The sequence below is a fragment of the Trachurus japonicus genome, chromosome 19 (genome assembly GCF_045865225.1).
Source record: "Trachurus japonicus isolate A0001 chromosome 19, Traja_1.0".
In the NCBI taxonomy this organism is placed as follows: Eukaryota; Metazoa; Chordata; class Actinopteri; order Carangiformes; family Carangidae; genus Trachurus; species Trachurus japonicus.
The window spans coordinates 11,751,538-11,773,086 of NC_140925.1; the positions used below are offsets into that span (position 1 = coordinate 11,751,538).

Here is a 21,549-nt window from a genome sequence, read left to right on the forward strand (position 1 = left end):
CATTCCAAGAACAATAACACTATCTTCTTCTACTTCATCTGGCAAAGTTCTGCTTTCTGATGCAAAACAGAAAAAAAAGGCTTCTTTTTTAAATGTATTTTTATAAAGGTTCAGATTTCAGCTCCTCGACCCTGCACTCCAGGTCAGCCACCTGAGGAGGAGAGAGGAACACACAACTTGTTTAATTATCTTACAGTCTGAGTTACACAATACATGTGAAGTTTTCTCACATTGTTGGCAAACTCAAATACTTTTTGCTCATGTTACCACATTCAGTGTGAGTCACGTTTTTGCTTTTAATAACTAATACAACACACTGACTAAATATGGTCCTCTGAGGTTCAGCTTTTATTACTGAAGCTTCATTGAAAACTATTTTAAGCCTTGTATAAATGCCACTAGGCTGACTTAAGAAGTTGTTGACTGCCAAATTTGTTCTAATGAGCCCTGAAAAAGAAAAACCGTTACCTCTTCAAGCCGCAGCTAAATTCAGTGTAAAACTGTTTAATAGTTAATAGCCTATACATTTCTTAAGCTATGTAATTAAAGTCAATACGAGAACCTTTGGTTGATAATATATAATTTAAGTTAATAGCATAATGACTTGAAGAAATAAACGCTCTAATTCCCCCTCCTGCACATGTCAGAGCAGCTGAGAACTGATGTGCTGCTAAAGTCACTCGTCATCATTTCCCGCTGCTTTAATCCATCCATCCACGTTTTGTATTTGAACATTAATTATTAACTGTGCTGCTGTCCATCCGTTGCCTACATCTGAGGGACGGAGCGAAGCAGGCTAAAACTCCTAAAGGTCTCCTTCCGTACCTGTTCTTGGAGTTGTCCTGACTCCTCTTTGAGAAGAGAGGCCTCAACCCCTTCTTGTGCACAACGCTGCGTCTCCTTCTTCAGGTACTCGATCTCCCTGTGGGCAACAGCAGCAGATGATGATGATGATGATGGTGTGTTTGTGTGTGTCAGGGGCTGTGTGTTTTAGCTCAAATGGAATACATTGCACGCTGGAAAAAAACTTACTTCTGCTGATATTCCTTGATCAGGCGTTTGGCTTTGCTGTACTTGCGCTCCAGGGCCTGATACTGCGACTGCGTCTCCTTCAGGTGCTCGTCCACGGCCTGGCACAGGCTCTGCGCCTCCATCCAGTAGCCCTCCAGCTTCTCCATGCGCTCCTTGTTCTCGTGCAGGGTCTGCTCCAGCTGAGCTTTATCCATACGCCAGCGCTGCTTCTCCTGCTCCGCGTGGTGCAGCTGGACACACACAGGTGGAGCGGTGGAGAACAATCAATAACCCCTTCCTCCTTCAGGACAAGTGGTGACTCTTATCTCACATATCGGTTATTATAAAACGGAAAGGGGAAATCCGGCGATCTGATTGGTTGTTAACCGTGGTATAATGAGCATATACCACGGCTACTATTCTAAAGCCTTATCACAGCGTAAGCTATCACTCCCCATCAGGCACATATGACTGGTATGAATGGAAGTTGTTGTCATGTATCCCTGACAACGAACTGTTGCAGTCCATAGCAAAAGACAGTCGATGTTTTTACGATGTTAAAAAACGGACTAAAGTAGTTGAATTCACATGTTTAAGGTGAACTTTCACCTCCAGGGAGGGTTAACAATGGTAGAGGGGATTGAACAGTGACTTTCACCTGAAAAAAAGCGGAGGAAAAGACGAGATGCAGAGCTAACTTGGAGCTAATGTCTGGAGAGGTGGGACTATTTTTTTCACAGTGAGGCTATTTTATTGGATAATATGTATTTCTGGTTGAATAAAACTACATGAAATTGATTGCGTATTCCTCTTTCATATTGTTATTATTGGTAACCGTTTTATAAAAGCAATATATCACTCCAGTCTGTGGTATATGCTCACTATACCACGGCTAAGGGGCGTTGTTCGGCCCACCTCACCTTTCTTTTCAGCTGCTGGATCTCGGCCTGGGTCACAGCGTGCTTTATCTGGAGCTTCACAGGAGAGAGAGAGAGTGTTAAATACATCTGTAAGCATTGGACACATCAGAGGAAATTAACCGTGACTACACAGTTACGCAGATGAAACCGCTCACCTCTTTGTATTTATGGGCCAGTTTCTCAGGGTCCGTCTCCAGGGGCGACATGTCCTCGTTCTCCGCCAGGTCAAACACCTCGATGGCGCTGGGATACGGCGGGCTGGCCTCCTCGTCCTCGTCCTCCTCCTCATCTGTGCCATATTCAGCTCCCTGCGGGGACCAGATTGATTTTTTTGGTTATTTTTTCCTGTGGTTTTCTGGGAGGTAAAGTGGATTTCTGAGAGAAATAACAAAAAATCCTTTTCATCTTTTTGTTAAATGTTGGAGTAGAACAGTAAGGAAAATAGGAAAAAAAATGACAATGACACTGAACCGACACTAGATGGTGCCAAACTCAAAAGAGCAGAGACTCTCCATTATACAACCTAATGCTTTTCAAGAACCACCCACCATGAATGAGGCAACTTCCTCTTGTTGTTTTAATGAAACTAGAGACATTTTTTTGCTTCGTTTGTGTCAAATTAACACAGAGATCAAAACAAAATCACCAAATCAACAAAACAAAAGGACGTCCCAGATCACAACATTCGAGTCGTCCTGATTTGTCCCCATTTTTTGGAGCTGAGCTTATCGTTTAATCAGACTGATACTACACGCTGGACACAACAACAGAGTGGCTTCGGGCCAGAGGCGCACACACAACACAACACAACACAACACCACACAACAGAGCCACACCAGACAGAGTTACTTCTGCTGACGATGGTACTCAGATGAATTTCATAATCCTGGAGGGGGGGAAACAAGGACGTCCAGGACCAACGGATGATTGCAAAAACCAGCCTTGTTTTTCATTTGGAGACAGTATTTTGTGCCTGAACGGGTTCATAAGGTCACGTTAGTTACTGAGGCCTTGTTGAGGATGTTTCAGCTGCCTGCGAGAGTCCAATTTTTCACATTACTACTACATTAACTGAGATTGATCCCAGCTAGATACTGACAAGACAACAACTCAGCAGTGTAACATCGTGCTACACATATTCTGTGCTTTACAGGCTGATCTTATTGTAAACATTTACTTTTTTTATATATATATTTATGTGCTGTGCTTTAAATTGTTTTATTGGTTTTATACCGTGTTATTTTAATCTATTTAATCTATTTATCTATCTATTGTTTTATGTACATTTTATGTCTTATTCCGATTGTATATTTTTGTGTTTAATTTTGTACAGCACTTTGGTCTTCTGGGTTTTTAAAGTGCTTTATAAATCAAGTTGGTATGGTATGGTCAACATTTGGAAATCATACACATAAATATTACATTGAATTCTCAAAAAAAAATGTTTTTCATGGCACTGCACAACACGTGTGCATGGAAAGGGTGGGGGAAGGGATGTGGGAAAATGGATTAGTAAGCACTGCACCCTCGCTCCATGTGCAGACATTGCGCCACAACCTTTTCGAGAATGATGGAAAGAAACAAGTGGTTTGGTCGTTGGGATCCTCAGACTGACCTCCTGTTCGTCCATGTACTGGTTGTAGCGCTGCTCCATCATCTCCCTCTGCCAGCGCTCCTGCTCCAGGGTCTGCTGGATGAGCTGGGCCACTTCGCTCTGCTCGCCCGGCTTCTCTCGCCCGATCACAAACCTGCGTTCAGAAATTCACCCGTCCGGTTTAAACATCGGCTCTCGCAAACCACCAAACCCCAAACCACACTCAGATACTGTATGATACTGTGCGTGCGTGATAAATAATACATGATGAGGTTTTTTTTTCCTCCTGACCACAGAGGAGCCAAACAGTGTTTCCACAAGGACGGTGAGAGTGTTTTTCATATATAATACACTAGTGCGTAGAGTTATATTCTATGTATAAATGCAGTAAGGAATGTGCTTGCTCTCTGATGACAGCAAATGGCTTCCTGTTTATGCGTGAACAAAGGCAGTGTCTGTGCTGTTGGTCCACTGCTTTAGCTCATTGTACAGTTCATTACAGAGGCTATATGCTTCCTGACGCAGGCTCACACAAATCTTTGTCCAATTACAAGACAGTAAACATGGAAAAAGCACAGTGGATCATGATGGAGCCACAAACGGTTGTTAAGCCAGCCGCTGCAGCCTTTCAATTTCTGCTGCACTAACGGGTAATTAAACGTTCTCAAACACATTTCCTGCCCCACTCCCCTCCTTCTATTTGTCTCCATGGCGTTTTTTTGTTTTCTTTTCTTTTTATGAATAGGTCTGAGCTCTAGTGCCCTTCGCCACCACTGCAGCGGATCCATAATGTATGAGCTATCTATGGAGGTCTCTGATCTTCACAAGTCACACAACACTAACAATTACCCCAACGACGCTGACCACTAAAGCCTGAATTATGAATGAGCTTGGACGACAAAAAGGAAGCACAAAAGGAACAGTCAGTGCCAAACTACAAATAGCCCCCTGGCATTTCAAAATGATACTTTTGATTCAAACTGTATTTGATAACCAAGGTTTTCTGTCGAGTCTCTGGACCTCATTCAGGATGTCTCCAGAAGGAGCTTTTTTTTTCAAAACTGAAGGGTATAATCATGACCCTTGGAGACTCTCGAGATAGAAATCTACAGTCTGGTGAGTTGAATGGGCAGGATGTGGTAGACGTCAGTGCCGCGCGTGGGGCTGGCTATGACTATATATCAAGAGGAAACCATCTCCTCCAGCAAGAATGCTGTGTGTCACAGTGAGGTGTGGTGATAGTGAACTGAAATGACGCTCTGAGCTGTGTCAGCTAGAGACCTAGAGAAAGGCCAAGGCAACTGCAGCATGGATTCTGTTCAAATAAATGTCCAAAGACATTTGCTACTCAACATTAAACAAAGTACAGCTGAGGCTAGTGGGGTTATCTTGGGTTTTGTAGCTTTTTTTTTTTTTGTCAAATAAAAATTTTGAGAGGAAAATTTAAAGGCATAGTTCAACATTTCGGCAAATTGGCCCATTGTCATAATCCCTATAGTCATAGCATGCTACCACGCTATTGTTGTTTTCGAGGCTAATGCAGAGACTGCTTGCCGAAAAGCTGCCCCTGACGGGTACGGGCATCAGTGGTTCTGCATGAATTTACCTCAAAAACGACTCTGTCTTGTAACGTTGCGCTATCATCTCATAGCGTGGTGAATGTGCAGGTCACAACTTGTCCACCAGAGAGTTTTGGAGTTGCTGGATTGTGTATTTGATGAGTTTGATGAGTGAAACCAAGAAATCCCATTAGCCTCCGTAGCGTAGCTCTGAGCTGCTCACAGCTCTGCTCCGCCGTTCTAAAAATAGCTTGCACCGACAATTAAAGGTAACAAACCTACTCTTAAAACTATAGGGATTATGGCAATGGGCCAATTTGCCAAAATGTTGAACTATCCCTTTAAAGATCGTTGGAAACAGTAACACCTAAGTCAGAATGATTTGTCCTCCATGAATGTACAAAATCTGATACAAATTCATAATATAGCATTTGAGAAGTCCAGAATATTATCAGAGCGGCGATGCCATGACAACACCAGCGTTTAGATAATGTGTGTTCCTCGGTGTGAGAGTGAGTGTGAAATGACGGTTGGAGCGAGTCTTACTTGACGGTTCCTGAGGTGTTCCTGAGTACAGAGGCGGCAAAGCTCTGGGTGACGCCCACCAAACTGGTGCCGTCGACCTCCACGATGAGATCATTCACCTGGATCCTGGAGGAGACGGTAAAGAGAGAGAGAGAGAGAGGCTGAGGATTTATAGGAACAATTCAACTCTGGCTTGTGTACATCATCTTTATACTTAAACCCACGCAAGCAAAACTCAATTTTTAACATCCTCGTGCTTGGCAGCGAGACCTATTTGCAGTTGGCAGGTATCAAAAACGAGACAATGAGGCATCCACTCCTGGAAATAGCTACTGTCGGGTTGACAGATGGCGTACAAGGCGAAAGGCCTCGTCATTTTGAAGAGAGAGTCTGAAATTGGCTGTTGTAGCTGCGAAGTGCGTCCTCCTCGCCGGATGAGGAACGAGGAGGACGGACAACGTACCTGCTGTCCCTGTGCGCCGCTCCTCCGTCTGTGACTGTCTTCACGAAGATGCCCAGCTTCTCCAGGCCCATGTCGGCCCCTGCACCCATCCCGATGATACTGATGCCCAGGCCGTCACCGTCTGTGGGGAAGTAGGTGATACCAGAATAGATGTAACCACGCTATTGTTGTAACTCATGTTTTACAGGTTTTGGTTTAACTGTTTTACTGTCATCTGAGTCAAATGTGAGGAATGCCAGCAGCCTTGAGATTTATAGATGTTTGGCTGACATCTGATGCATTTCCTTCCTCATAAGTACAATGCAAACTTTTTGGACTGTTTTACAATCGTGTATTGTTTACATCAAAGGTTGCTTTCTATTAGTCTTCTTCACTACCTCACATCTCACAAAAACACACCCCATAGCAGTCTAGTAGTCCTTTATGTGATTGTCAGATGAACATAACAACCTGATCTACTGATCTTTCTGAGAATAATCCACATATACGCTGCAATTAAATACCAAACTGTCAAATTAGGACATTTGATTTAGCCCTTTCATCTATAAACCACAGCTTAGAAGAAAAGAAAAGGCAATTAAACCAATCAAACATTTTAAATTAACACATACGTATATTGAGGGGAAAATCCACATCAAACATTTCCGAAGTAGTAGATGTAGGATCTTTAAAAAATCCCCAGACTAACAGGAAACTCGTCTTTGTGGGTTTCACTGCTGATAGCATGATAGCAGGTTTTCCTTATGAGCGTAGCATTGATTAATAGTTGTAATAAAAGCGCCTTCATCATACTCATTTTGAAAGTTTGATCAGAATCTGTGATGACACCAATATTTGCTGCCAGAGGTGTGATGTGCTGAGATAGTGTCCTCATTTGTGAGCGTTGTTTCTGTCTTCACACTTCTGAACTGATAACAAGAGCCAAGCTGTTGTTTTGTTTGTTGTTGTTTTTTCCATGACTAAATTACTGTAGACACTAGTGCACTCTGCAGCAAATCAGTTGAATGTGGTCACATATGGTATCCCGCGTAACCTGCCCTGTACACAACTCTAAATATAGTCTTCTATAAATATATTAATGCACCATAATGTTGAAGGGATGTTGGAAGTGTGGCTCACTGGGGAGAGATGGGGGCTAATGTCATTGCACTTTCTTTGCCTTGTGGGAAAGAGGAAGCTGGGAAGATTCCAGCGTGTGAACAGCGAAGGCTTTCTTACTTAATAAACGTAGGGTTGTTTTTTTAATGTAGCTTCAAAGACAAAAATACAACTGATAAAAACTGATAAACCAAAATTGCTTTTTCAAACGCCTTTAAAAGAATGTGAATTTTCTTGTATTGTTTCCTAAAACAGTGCAAACAACACTGCCACAACTAGGTTAAAATAAATACTTTTTTCTGACTATACCCATTTTTTTCTGTGTCTGGCTTTGTACATGAGAATCTGGATCAATACTGAGGGGGGAGTGCAGCTCTCGTAACGGTGAGTACCTTTCTCCAGCTCCACGGGGAACAGGTCCAGCCTCTCCACCCTCTTCTCCAGCTCGTACTCTGCAGACGCCGCCATGGGATCCACGTCTTCATTACGCCTGTCGTAATCCTCGTTGGGGTAGGTGGCGAATACCTGAGGGAGAGAACAGAGACGCAGGGTCAGACTGAAAATTAGAACACAGAAAGGCAGACGCGCTGTGAAAAAGCACTGGGATTTTGTTGTATAATTTAAAGCAGAGACTCGTTTGTGAGACTCATGTCCATCCATTAAAGGGATAGTTCAACATTTTGGCAAATTGGCCCATTGCCATAATCCCTATAGTTTTAGGAGTAAATTCGTTACCTTTAATTGTCGGTGCAAGATATTTTTAGAACGGCAGAGCAGAGCTGCAAGTTGCTCAGAGCTACGCTACGGAGGCTAATGGGATTTCTTGGTTTCCCTCATCAAACTCATCAAACACACAATCCAACAACTCCAAAACGCTCTGGTGGACAAGTTGTGACCTGCACATTCACCACACACTATGAGATAATAACGTAAAGTTACGAGACAGAGTTGTTTTCGAGGCAAATGCAAAGACTGCTTGCCAAAAAACTGCCCCAGACGGGAACGTGCATCAGCAGTTTTGCATGAATTTACCTCTAAAACAACTCCGTCTCATCACGTTCCATATTCCATTTATCCGCCGTTCTAAAAATAGCTTGCACCGACAATTAAAGGTAACGAACCTACTGCTAAGACTATAGGGATTATGGCAATGGGACAATTTGCCAAAATGTTGAACTATCCCTTTAAATATAAAGGTAGAGCCAGGGGACAGCTAGCTTAGCACAAAGACGGGAAACAGGGGAAACACTTAATGTGGATCTGTTCAAAAGGTTAAAAAAAATAAATAATAAAATAAAAAAGTGAGAATGTGAACTTGTGGTTTTATGGAGAGGTTATAATGAAACAGAGCCAAGTTGGTTGTTTCACTTAGCTGTCATTCTTTGTACTAAACCAAGCTACACTGTCCCTTTACAGTAGCTCCATATAAACACTGTAAAGATACGAGTGGTATCAACTTTTTCCATTTAAATCTCAGCCAGTAAACAAAACATATTTCTCAAAAACATGCCAATCTATTTCTTCTCTTGTGACGGCCGCCCCTCCCTGCCTGTCGTGCTTTAGCGCTGATGTTCACGTTTCTGTAGGTGCCTCTTTCTTTCTTTTCTTTGCAGCCATGGAGACTTATCAATGTTTTGTCCTACTAGTACCCCGTTCTTCTTGCCTCGCTTCCAAATATAGAAACTGCTACTGAAAACAGAAAAACACGTGACTTCCTGTGCACTGTGGGGAGCCTGGTAAATGTTGAACCGCTTGTGTGTGTGTGTGTATCAACAGGTGAGAGAGCAAAATGCAAATTCACTTACATAGAAACCACGCAGACTGCGGTTTAAGTAAAGATGATTATATTTTTACAGCGTATTTGCATGAGTAAGTAGCAGTACAGTTTAAATCCGGTGATTCAGTTTACTTCCTGAGGTATTCCTCTGCTTAAAGCCAATACAAACAGAAAAGTGGATATGATTTATTCAATCAAGAAGTAACTCTTCAATTATGCATGGGCAGCATGAGCTCGGAGGCCGTGCAGCTGAGATAGATAGATAGACGAGCCGGATTCATTGTTTGATAAGAACTCACCACAACTTTTAATGCAGACATAACGCGATAAAAACTTATCGAGCGTTTTCGCCCAGAGCCTTCGGAGCCACTTCATTTCACGGCGGTGATGTGCGCATCAAAACGCACTGAGAGAAAATCAATCACGACCGCCGCTGAAGTCGCTCCCGTGAAGACAGACAGACAGAGGCCTCTGTTTTCCAAGGGCCCCGGCTTCCCACATTCACTCTGGTCTCTAACAGCATGACAGTTTACATAACCACCTCCAGCATGCTAATGGAGGGCCTTCTGCAGCTGCTGTTCACAGGCCTCACACACACACACACACACACACGCACACACACAAACGAAGAAAGAGAGACAGAGAGGGAGAGAGAGTACGCTGAATCTTTAAAAGCCTCACTTTTCAGTCTTCCAAGGTGATTATGCATGCACCACCTCGCATGGTCCACTAGCCACACTAATTCAGTGCTGGACCTTCTCTTCTCTTTTCTCCTTTCACTCGTTTTTCAGTGCATTTCATTTCATTTCTAGTTTCTCTCTCCATCATCCTTTGTGCCGTCTGCTGCTTTCTTTGTTTACTTTATTAAGTGCATCTCTCACTTGTCTAGTTTGGCTTAAGTAGCATCTCGTATAGTTCGGTGTAGCCTACCCCTCAGTCATATTGGGCCTCGTCTCCCTGGCAACCCCCACAGTGAAGAGCCTGTCAGTTTTGACAGTGCCTTTGAAATGTAACCGGCCCCTCCTCTCTCAGATTTATTCAGTATCATTGTATTTTCATGCATCATTGAACACTGTACAAGCTCCTGCCTCTACCTTTAAGCCTTCCTCGCCCATAAGAATAGAGTCTAAAATGTTATCATCACCCTGAGCCACATCGCTATCGCTATCTCATCATCGCTGTCTGTTCGCACAAAAGATGACAGGGCTCGTTTTCCTCGCACTTAAATATTAAAATCCATCCAAGAGTTCACATTTGCAGTCAAAGTGAATGTCTTTTACCTTGAATACACTTTTAAAAAAACTACTAAAATGATCAAACTCAAAAATGTAGGCTGCTTGTCATCTCTTCTTTCTATCATCTTTCTATCACAGTTTTACTCAGATGTTCTTTTATCCCATCTTTTCTTATCTTATTGTGTCTCATCTTATCTCTTTGTATCATGTATAACCCCCTTTTTATTTATTTTATCTAATCAACTGCATCCTGCGTTTTAATTTGAGTCCTCATGGTCTCAAATTGTTGTTGGCTTCTTGTATTGCATGTGTTGCTTTTGCTTATGGCATATGTGACTTGTCTCTTATATGTCATTTTGTTTAGCACTTTGTAAACTTGTATTTTTAAAGGTGCTATATAAATAAAGTTATTATTATTAGAAAAGATTGTTAGAAAAGATTGATATCCTTCAGCCCTATATGTACATATGATGCTACCAGCAGCAGCTATTTAGCTTAGCTTAGCATACAGACTGGAAACAGGCAGACTGGCCCCCATTAAAAAGATCAAAATCAAATCCAATTCCAGCACATATTAGCCTCCATAATACAAATATTATATCCAGGCTCTGGTTTGTGCACAGACTATACAAACAATACACGGTATAATGTGTTAATTAGCAAGCTTCACTGTGCTTTTAGGCAGGTTTTGTTGCCCTCAGACAGAGAGAGGCTAACCGTTTCCCCGACTTCCAGTTTTTATGCAACCATCCCTTTTAGGCCAGAAAGTCAAAGGGTGCATTTCCCAAAATGCTTAACTATTCCTTTGACAGTTATAATGTCCATCGATTAGTAGTTTATGAAGCAAAAATGTTACCATCTTATCAAATGTTAGGACTTCACCTCATCTGTAAATGGAATATACTGTATTTTGCTTTCATGCTGTTGCACAAAGAAAACAATCAATTTGAAGAGTTACACCTGGATCCTTTACCTCGGTTTTTATACAGTTAATCAGAAAACATATTGACAGATTAATTCCAGCCTTACTGTTTATTATTCAAATCACAGTTTCAGTTTCAAGTGATCAAATTGAACCTCACCCTGCTGCAGATGACAGATAGCATGGGTGCTGCACTGACGTCTAATGGCTTTTGATTTAGGTTACCTTTGTATTTAGAGGGATTAGCAGAATGTGGATTACACAGGCACAACAAAATGCACGGTTTGCATCGCACTGTAAGTAACAAAGCGCATAATAACAACAACAACAACAACAACAGCAACAACAACAGTGCACTCCCCAGCCTGCGTGCTCACTGCAGCACGGGTTCGCTCCTTGAGTTTAAAGATCAAGAGGCCACAGCTGGTGGCGTGTGGTGCCCTCGTTTTAGGGCCCAACGATAATGCAGAGGATCAAATGAGGAAGTTGAGCATCCCATAACGTGGCACTGGGAGGAGAAAAGAGAAAAAGAAAGAAAGAAAGAAAAAAAGCCAAATACTGGGTGTGTGATGTGATGTGACCCGTGGCTTTGAGCGAGTTCATGTGCAGTGTCGCCATGATGCAGCAGGGCTAGGCTACAATCTTGCCTCACTGACACAGAATTAACACTTTCGCTTCCTGGGGGGGGAGATTTTCTCCCTCCCCCTCTTCGCCTCCCCCTTATTGGACAATGATCCCCACACAGGGCAGACAGACTAATGAGATCCTGCATGATGCAACCTCTTACCCCACCACCAACCTCACTCACGTTAAGCATGTAGAGCAGTCGATGAGCTCCTCGGACCGGTGAGGTGGCTATCTTTGGAAGACAAACACTGGGATTAAAGGCAGGGTGGCGGAGGGGGGGAGAAAGAGAGGAGGAGGGGAGGGGTCGAGAAGGACACTGTTCCAGTTGTGGCAGATAGTAGGTCAGAGGAGCTAACAGATGGCCAGGAAACTCCCTTCCTCCCTCCCTCTGCTACCAGCCGCCTGGGATGTCCTACAAAAGCTCTGTGGGCAGCTCCAGCTCCAGCCACTCACCAGCTAACAGATTGTGTTTGTGTCTATAAAGAGCACCCACTTGGGACTATAAAGGGTATTAAAAAAAAAACAGCAAGGAAGTGACAACTACCATTTTATAATGTAGTTGCCGTGACAGAGGGATGACTAAATGATAGAGCTGCTCTGGAGGCCTGTGTGCTCTGCTGCTGCTGCTACTGCTGCTGCGTTGGTTTTCCATCTTGATCGCCCTCCGGGCACGATGTAATTGGGTAACGCTGCGGTAGTGTAACTAGCAGGTCCGTCCCCGTGCCCCCTCCCCCTCCTCCTCCTCCTCCCCCCCACAGCCCACAGCAGCATGTCAACAGTGTTTCTTTCCCTCTTTAACTCTCCAAAAACAGATCTAATTTTGGATTCAGCCAATAGAACGTGTGGAGGTGGTGCCATTGGGTTTTTTTTTTCACAACAGAAATAGTGTGTTTCCACTCTGTCTATCCACACTCTCTAGCACCCAACTTTCCATCATCGTTTTAATAGGCCATACTCTTCTCGCAAATTATTTAAACTGTTTTTTTTTGTTTGTTGTTTTTTCGGGCATGTGAGCTGCTGCTTTTAAATGCCAAAGTGAATTAAGGTGATTATGCCGCACAAAACGTGAGATCTGTGAAATGGCTGCTCCTGCTGTTCAGTGTATATGTGTCATCTGAGGGTCGCAATGCTTGAGTTTAGTTAGTTAAGTTTATTTATTTATTCATTTGATCGATTAAAAAAAAAGAAGAGACTGACAAAATGCATAGATTGGTCAGTAATACATGCAACCAAAAGATGTAAGCTGAAGCAATAGCTTATTATGCCCGCCCTTTGTACATAAGATTTCCATTCACACAGTGAAAATAAAGAGCATTAAAATAAAAAGACAAGCAAGCAACTAACAACAAAAGTGACGCTTCATCGAGCTGTCAAATTTAGGCGACGCCGTAAAAAAAAAAGAAGCGCCTCTCCTGTTTGGAGTAACATGACATCACTGGGTCAAACATGCCCAGAAGTAGCAGGTAATTGTTGGTAATCCTCCTTAAATTGGGAGAGGGGGGGGGGGGTTGTAATCTGGATCCCAGATGTGCAACACGCAGACAGAAAACAGGGATGTGGCCCTGGCTACTGCCGCCTCCAGCCAACAAAATGGATATGGTGGCTTTGTCATAGTAACGGTTACATGGCACCAGAGCCCATCTTATTTTGGCAGGCCAGCCCATGGTCAGCAGTCATGTTTAGGCTTAGCGCTGACTCCGGGGAGAGACACGGCAGCACGGGAATAAGGTCAGCAACAGAGGACTGAATGGTATTATAATATATGTGGACAGATACAGAGACTTAACGATATATTTTTTTAATTTGCACATTAAGTATTACTGTATGAATTTTTGAATATTCTTTACTTGCATTATACTTAATATCATATTAAGTGGTCACTTTACAGTAAACATATTATATATTCTCTTTCCATGGCTGTGCAAGTTCTCATTTGTCCAGGTCAAAAGCATCTCTAGGCAATCAGCCATATTCACAGCGTCGCCATCTTTGCTTACGTCGTCACTCTGGGTGGGAAGATTCAACGCCGTCACATGTTAACGTTAGCAGTTGCAGCTAATGCCGGCTAACTTAATTCAAATCAGTTTAACCCAAATGTCGTTTTAATTTGAAATATGGCCCGCCCGGTGTCCCTTCGGACTTTTACAACCCTTGCCTTCCTTAAATCTGTATCAACTGGGAAGCGATGAGAGGAAAGCAGTTTATCAGACTCCTGACATTTGTACGGCTTGCAGCCAGGGACGCAGCAGTTATACGGTTTGTTTATCCACGCCGAGTGATGACGTAAGGAAAGATGGCGACGCTGTGAATATGGTCAATTGAATCAAGTTGACAGGACTTTGAAGATGTTTCGCCCCTTATCCAAGTGGCTTCATCAGTTCATGTAGACTGGACTGGCTAGCCACTTGGATAAGGGGCTAAACGTCTTCAAAAGACAAAAACTAGGTCCAGTTGACTCGATTCAATTGCCTAGATATTCTCTTAATGTGTTTATTCCATAGATATACAGCAATTTTGGTCTATTTTAAGCATCAGATTTGAATTAATCCACATGTGAAAGTAGTCCCCAACAAATGGAGAAAGTATAGCATCTCTGAATTCAGATGCACATGTTTTTTGTTTTTATCTATGCATAGGATTTGTTGACAGTAAGAAACATGTAGAATATCAGTCTTATCCTTTATGCTCTCCTTTGGTTGGATCAACAAAGTGTTATCCTAACTGGCAGGAAAGATGTATAAACCTCTCATACTGTACAGGCGCAGCCTCACAGATCACTGTAACCAGCGTCTGCTGTTGTTGTTTTTTTCCCCTGGCTTGACAACATGATGGCAGGTTAGACAAGACACAACAGCACTCAGACATCATGAGCAACACATTGCATAACGTGGCTTGTCGCAGTAACCTGAGCGAGTGGGCACATCACGTTAAAAAAAAAAAAAAAAAACACGCTTGCAACCCACCACCACTGCAGGACTGAGAAGTGGGACAGAGTGACCTTGCTGATAATCTGTCTGCTCTCCCACCCCTCCTAGCTGTGAGTAATGCACTGTATGAAATACTGCAGGCCCACTGAGTCTAAGTAATAGACAGTTTGAGGATACCTTGACATATGGTGATGTATTGCCTCTCCCCAGGCGATCCCTCATTGGCTGACCTGAACGGTGAACACAAAACCACCAAAGGTTGCATTTTGTGGGCATTGCGATGCCTTTAAAAAAAAAAATTGCAATACTTCCTTCTGCGTCTCTATCAAATTTCAACAGCCTCGGTTTATTACAATATGAGCGCAGCCATTGTTTGTGCTAATGACATAGGGAGGAAGAAAATCATAGGTGTTCTTTGAGCCGGCTGGCAGGGCTGCTGTTCAGAGCTGTGTAGGCAGCAGAAACCCACGACAAAGTGTGTGTAATGTGTGTGTGTTGTGGTGCTGATTCAGGGAAGGGGGGGGTAAAAAAAAAAAGTGTTAGAGTAGGCTAGGTGATGCGGGAGCAAGGTGATTCTGCTGCATGAAAAATAAATCAGATTATTTTTGGTTTGGAGGAAACACAGTGTGCAAATCCAGTGGATTATCTTCTACTTTTTTTCTTCTTTTTTTTTTTTTAAATGCTCGCCACCAACAATGGGATAAATAATTAAAAATCACAACATGCCAGCGGAGCAGACTACATCATGAACTACAGTAGACCCGATACTGAAGGATAAAAAAATGAAGAAGCCAAAACAAACATGCAGAAACAAATAAATAAGACATGAGAAGCAGCTTCCTGTGTTCAACTAAGGAGGCTGCCCCTGAAAAGCGAGGCAAGTCTGTGACGATAACAATGCTGCTATTTTTACGAACAGTAGGAGACTGGTGACAAAGAGCGAAAAAAGGAGAAAAGAAGGAGCGAGAGGAAGAGTGTCAGGAGGAGCAAACAAAGGCTCTAGTGTGAACTCTACCCGAAGCAGAACTGCTATTTTTGCCAGTTTTGAGAGGACAGACAGACAGAGAGACAGACAGACGGGAGAGAGAGAGAGAGAGGAGTGTTCAGTGTAAAACGGGGACAAAGAAAGACATGCGCCCAGACATCCAACCGCCATCGCCACAACAAGACGTAACTGCGGCCAGAAGCTGCACAGAGGAGGGAAATATGCACTAAAAATGGGCACTTCCTGTTTGGAAGAGAAACCAACTGACACTGTGACTTAAGAGCTGGCAGTTTTACAGTCGCATGACATTTGGGCTGCATAATAACGCCCCTCCCATTTGACCTCAACAACCCCTCACCCGACTAACCCCCACCTCCCCCCCCTAACTCTTTTTACTCTCATCCACCCCTGCATCAATCTCCATAACAAAGGCCACAATGATACAGTGTGAAAGGACACAGTAGGAGGTTATTCTCCGATGACGGCTGTAGGGTCACAACCAAATTCTGGGGTTTTTATGACTTCTTTATCGCGCCATACATGACGCTTCCTCCTGATATCCATCTTTGATCTCACAAGGATGAAATAATGTGACAGAAATCTGTTTCTCCCTCTCACACTTGCATGATAGGCATGCTAAGCTCAGGCCTGATTTAAATAGGATTTGCAGCAGGAGGGGAGACAGTTTGTTTCCTCTAGATTGTGTGGCTATTAGAGCTCAACAATAGCTAATCACAGATAAGTCAGTATCTCATTTCTGTCTGTTTTTTAGGCCACAGCTCTAATTTTTGGAATTCATGTATTTGTGTTTCTTTATTTCTAGACGTTATCCAGTAGTAGACATACTTAAGGTATCTTTTAAATGATCCTTGCTGGGGTATGTTTACAGTATGTCTTAGCAAGACACTTTGTGTTTGCCCTTGACACCTTGACAGCAAATGTGTTGAATACATTTCCTTCCACAAAAAATCATCTGCAACACTCAACTAATATTTCGCAACCCACATTGTGTTGCATTGTCACATTGTCTGCAAATCTCCATCTTATGTTCTGCAACATTTCTCGGTAGATTATGAAAAACACAGGCCACAGGCCGGTCGCTTGAACTGTCAGTGGTGTTTACTTTTTACTGATTTCATGTCATGTTTACTGTTAAAAGTTTTAGTATGTTCAAAACAAACTTACTAAATAACTTATAATAATAATCCCTAAAGCTGTTTGGTCATAAATGTTTTAGACCATTTGAAATCAAGCTTTCAGGCACTCCATACGTTCCACTGTCACTGTCATCTTAGTTATGATAGTTAGATATTAAAGGAGCAGTACAACATTTTCGGAAACATGCTTTGAGCGTTAGAGAGGTGCTGGAGGGTTGATTTAGTTAAACTGGACAGAGCCACGTGACCTGTTTCTCCTGATGCCAGAGTTTCTGCTACACTAGCATGCTAACCTAACCCTCTGCAGGTTGTGGCCTATTTACTGCTGATGCAGGAGAGTGGCATCAAGCTACCCATTTAATTCTGATCAATTTCTTTTAAGTATATTGCTATAAATGTTTATTTTATGAGCGTTTACGCGTTATTTTTGAAATATCAGGGTTTAAGGACACCGATGTGCAGCCATGAGAGGAGAGCAAGAGCAACTTTCGACTTGACTGGTCCTGATGCGGGACAGGAGCCCTTAGTCACTGAAATGGCTCGTTTTCTGTGTGAGGAGGGAATGTGTTTGTGATGTACAGTGTCAGGGCCTCGCTTCAGCAGGCAGAGGCTCTGTACGCCTCAGACCTCAAGGCAGAGAGGAGCAGAAGAGCAGAGCGGCGAGACTGAGCTGCAGAGGATCCGATGCTCTTCTCCGGATCATTACACCACCCCCAGACACAGAGAGACACTTTAAATCAACTCTACCTCCTCCTCCTCATCCTCCTTCTCCATGTCTCTCCTCCTCTCTCATCTCGCTGGTCCAAGAGAAGATCACAGTTTCTTTTCTCGCTTCCTCTCTCAGCTAACACTGACTGTCCGTGACGTTTCATTGGCCATGACAGAGGATTCACTTTTTCTAAAACAAACAAGGCTAATTATCCAGGCCTTTTGTGTGTTCAGTGTGTGCAATCATTTACAGGAGCAGCTCCCACCACATTTCAGATAAGTATCTACATTGCAGCTCTTTAGGGGCCCATGTCAGCTGCACAGTAGGAATGCAGGATCAACCATTAGCTGCTGTTGTGGAAGGGGAGGGTGTTAGCGGTGTGTGTGTGCAAAGCCCCGTGTTGAAACAGGGTAAAAAAAAAAAAAAAAAAATCAAAATGTCAGCATCATCCTGACACCGGCAGAAGCTGAGTGAGTTCATTAAAACAGCTGACAGGGACACTGGCCGACTGTACGGCAGTAGATAAGCTTTAAGGTCAGGTTCAACAACACCCCCCCACCTAGAATACAGACATCCCTCCCAAGCAGATTCAGCACCTTGGTGTAATTAAGGAGGGCTTCATGTTCTACCTGCATTCATTAATATTAATTCTGTTTTTTTATATCCTCCTCACCTTGATGGGATCCGTGCTGAAGCGGATCTTCCTGGCAGCAGGCGGGCTCTCCTCGGTGGGCAGCCCTTCGATCTCCACGCAGCTGGACTCTGGCTCGTAGCGGTCATCGATTTCGTCCTCTTCCTCGTCCACCTGGCTCCCTCCGAAGTCCTCCCCGACCGCGCTGTAGGTACTGATATCCACAGAGTCACGGCCCGACTGGTCGTCTCTCAGAGTTCTGTCCTCCTCCTCTGCTGCATCCCTCGCCGTGTCGCCTCCCTTTGCAAAGCTCTGCTTCTCCCCGGCGGCTTCTCCGTTCTCCACCGAGGTGTGGGTGTCACCTTGCAGTGATGATGTGCTGCTGCTGGACTCGATGGCCCCGGAGCGTTCCTCAGCTTTGGCCTTAACGCCTGCATCTGAGACAGTCTTTTCTCTCTGCTCGTCCGGCTCTCCTACATTACTGGAAAGTTCAGCAGCCGTGGCAGCTCGGCCCCCGTTGATGCTCTCAGATGGGGGAGTCACCCGCCCGATGGGGCTCTCCTCGCCCTTCTGATTGCTTAGCTCTTCCTCCTGGCTGCCTGCTGCAAAGGCACTAACCCTCTTTGTGATTATTTTGGAGTTCAACACACCCACCTTGGCGCTGACCCCTCGAGAGGGGAGCGGTGGGGTAGAAGAGAGGCGGTGGAGGTTGTTCCGGAGCTCGGCTGCCCGTTCAAACACAGCACTGAGCTGGCTGACCGTGGGGGACACGGCCTCGCTGGTGTCCAGGCTGTCCAGGGACTCTGTGCTGCCATTGAAACGAGCCACAACGTCCAACCTGCCGTCCTGGAAGCCTGAGGCCTTGTCTGTCTTCAGGAGGACTCTGGTGGTGGCCAGCTTCTCCTGCTGCTGCTGCTGCTGCTGCTGCTGCTGCTGCTTCTCCTGCTGCTGCTGCTTCTCCTGCAACTGCTGCTGCTGCTGCTGCAGCCTCTCCTGTTGCTGCTCGAAGATGCGGCGCGTCTCCTGCAGCTTGGAGTAGCTGGGCGACGATGCCCGCGGGTGCCCGTTTTCTGATTTCGTGTCGAACTTGCTGACGCGCTCGGACACGGTGGAGCCGAGCTTCAGCAGAGCGCTGTGGTCCACGTTTTCGTTCAGGCTCCCGGCTCTGGGGAGCGAGAGCCGCACCGATTTGTCGGCGTTCTTGTCGACGGCTTCCTCTCCTTCCGCATCGGCCGCCGGGGGTACGGTCTGCATCTGCTGGAACATGTTTTTGATACGGTGCACGTTGGAGCCGTACCTGCGCCCCCGGGGGCCCTCCTGCATGTCCCCGTTCGCAGCATTGTCTTTGACGGGCTTCAGGGCCTGCATCCCCGCCTCGTACGCGTTCCTGTGCGGGGATGGGCTCCTGAGCGTAGAGCCAGAGCCGGTGCTCTTGGATGTGGATTCGGTCTTCATCATGGTCAGTCAAGCGTCGCAGTGGATGCTGCTCAGCGACGGCATGTCTCCCTTCTCAACCCCCGGTGGCAAATCTGTTTTCTCCACCAGCAGCAGCCGATGGTAGCGAGGTGGCGCCCAGACTAAAACCGGCAGATGGAAGAGGGGGGAGAAACAAAAACAACAGATCGCATTAAAGGCCTGCTTGCATCCGCTGCAATTCTCGTCCAATGCTACGGAGAAAGTGTGCACGATGCATCTGTCATTAGCTCGCTTGCAGTCACACAATGAAAAACCCAAACCTACACAGATAATTTGCATCAGTCATTAAAAAACATTTGCACGGAAAAGTAGAACAGTGATGACCGCGGATTTGCCGCAGCTGACGACAGATTGCTTACGTTTAATCCCTTTTTACAGACAGCATCATTTTGATCTCTTCATTCTGTGAGCTGCAGATTTCTGGTCCTCCTCTCGTAGCGGCAGAGTGCTGCTGCATGGAGGAGGCGGCTGCTGGGTCCTAGTGCCAGACTAGTGACTGATGACAGGCTCACAGCCCACACTAATTCATTATCCTCAGGCAGCACAAGTGCATTAGCCATAAAGGCCATGTTGTAGTGAGTGACTGATGGGTGTTTCACCTCCAACATGCAGTAAATCATGCAGTGACTCCCCAACTAAAAGCACTTGTTGCTACTGTGGGCTGGCTCCAAAACCAGACCTCTGGTGGTTAAAGTGGCCTCAGGCTTTTAGTCTAGACCCCCCACTTTAAATGCCAGGAGGTCTTTCAGCAGTGCAGTTATATGGAAACCACCAGGACAGTCTCAACAGTTTTTTTTAATGAGTACTTAATTGATCAAATTGATGTTTAAAAGGTTGCAATTTATATATGCTTCTGATTTGTTTTTTATTGTATATTACTTATGTTTCTATCCTGTATGGTGCTATGGACCTGTTTTTGGGATGTGTCTTTAATAAAGTGTCTGTCTATCTATCTATCTATCTATCTATCTATCTATCTATCTATCTATCTATCTATCTACATTTTGAGTAGATGACTAGCCTATTGTAATTTGGGAAAAGATAAAGCAATCGGGAGAAGCTGGGTACTATTAATGGGGAAAAGTAAAAAAAATAAAATAACATAAAGGGATAACAGTAAAAGAAGAAATGTTGAAAAGGCTCAACAAATTAATGCAATTGCTAACAGTACTGGGTCGAAACAGCAATGGATAGATAGACAGATTAAATTGTTATGTAAAAATGTGTGCACCTGAAACAGTTGAAACCTGATGTCAGACTCCTGAAAAGCTTAAAAGTTATACTTTCAATCATTAGCTAACTTACAAGTAAAGATGACAAACCGTCTTTGAACAAAGGTAATGGAAGGTGAATGGAATTTGAGTGGATCAAATGGGCTAATTGTTAGCTTAACTTAAAAATCAAGTTAGTTAGCTTCATGTTACAAGGAAGAAAAAAGCTAAAGTAGTTAAATGAGAGGCTAAAACGATGGGAAAATTAAAGTGGTGGGTAATATTTCAAGAAAAGAAAAAACTACGTTACCGGTATCAACAGTTTACTTCTGTTTAGTTAGCTAATGGTAGTGGTTAGCTAACAGTAAATGTAAACAGTAATGCTACGTAAACAACACAATTTCAAATGTTAGCATAATGCTAACACGTCCTACAAAACTATTTTCCCAACAGAATTAATTACAATATCTTACAAAGATTTTTCTTTTTCTTTTCAATCACATCAAAGGTTTTACCCCATAGGGTTTTACCACTTACTTACCAGTATCTTAAAAGAAAAAGGGGGAGAAAAGCAAAGCCTGGGAGCCCCCCATAGAAAACGGTAGTGGTCCAGTCCAGAGAGAAGACGCGCACTAGGACCCAGTGACGCTTCACTCACTCACGTCAAACCTTCTTGTCCAATAACACATCCGTTATTTTGCAGCCACATTGTTGCTTCCCGC

The 21,549-nt window shown here is 44.0% G+C and overlaps 1 protein-coding gene across 2 annotated transcripts; it reads right to left on the minus strand.

The window, feature by feature from the left end:
* Nucleotides 1–97: 97 nt before the first annotated feature.
* Nucleotides 98–21,391, minus strand: LOC146967471 (neurabin-2-like). 2 transcript variants are annotated; one of them, XM_085760586.1, is made up of 11 exons: nt 21,369–21,391; nt 18,183–19,717; nt 7,563–7,695; nt 6,073–6,193; nt 5,631–5,735; nt 3,547–3,679; nt 2,087–2,239; nt 1,932–1,985; nt 1,033–1,262; nt 826–922; nt 98–151 (listed from the first exon to the last, which is right to left on the minus strand). In XM_085760586.1, the coding sequence occupies exons 2-11, from the start codon at nt 19,596–19,598 to the stop codon at nt 101–103; spliced, it is 2,493 nt and encodes an 830-aa protein (XP_085616712.1). In that variant the 5' UTR covers nt 19,599–19,717; nt 21,369–21,391; the 3' UTR covers nt 98–100. The 2 variants fall into 2 exon arrangements, with proteins under 2 accessions (XP_085616712.1, XP_085616711.1); XM_085760585.1 differs by lacking the exon at nt 21,369–21,391 and adding an exon at nt 19,976–20,106.
* Between the last annotated feature and the right edge of the window lie 158 nt (nt 21,392–21,549).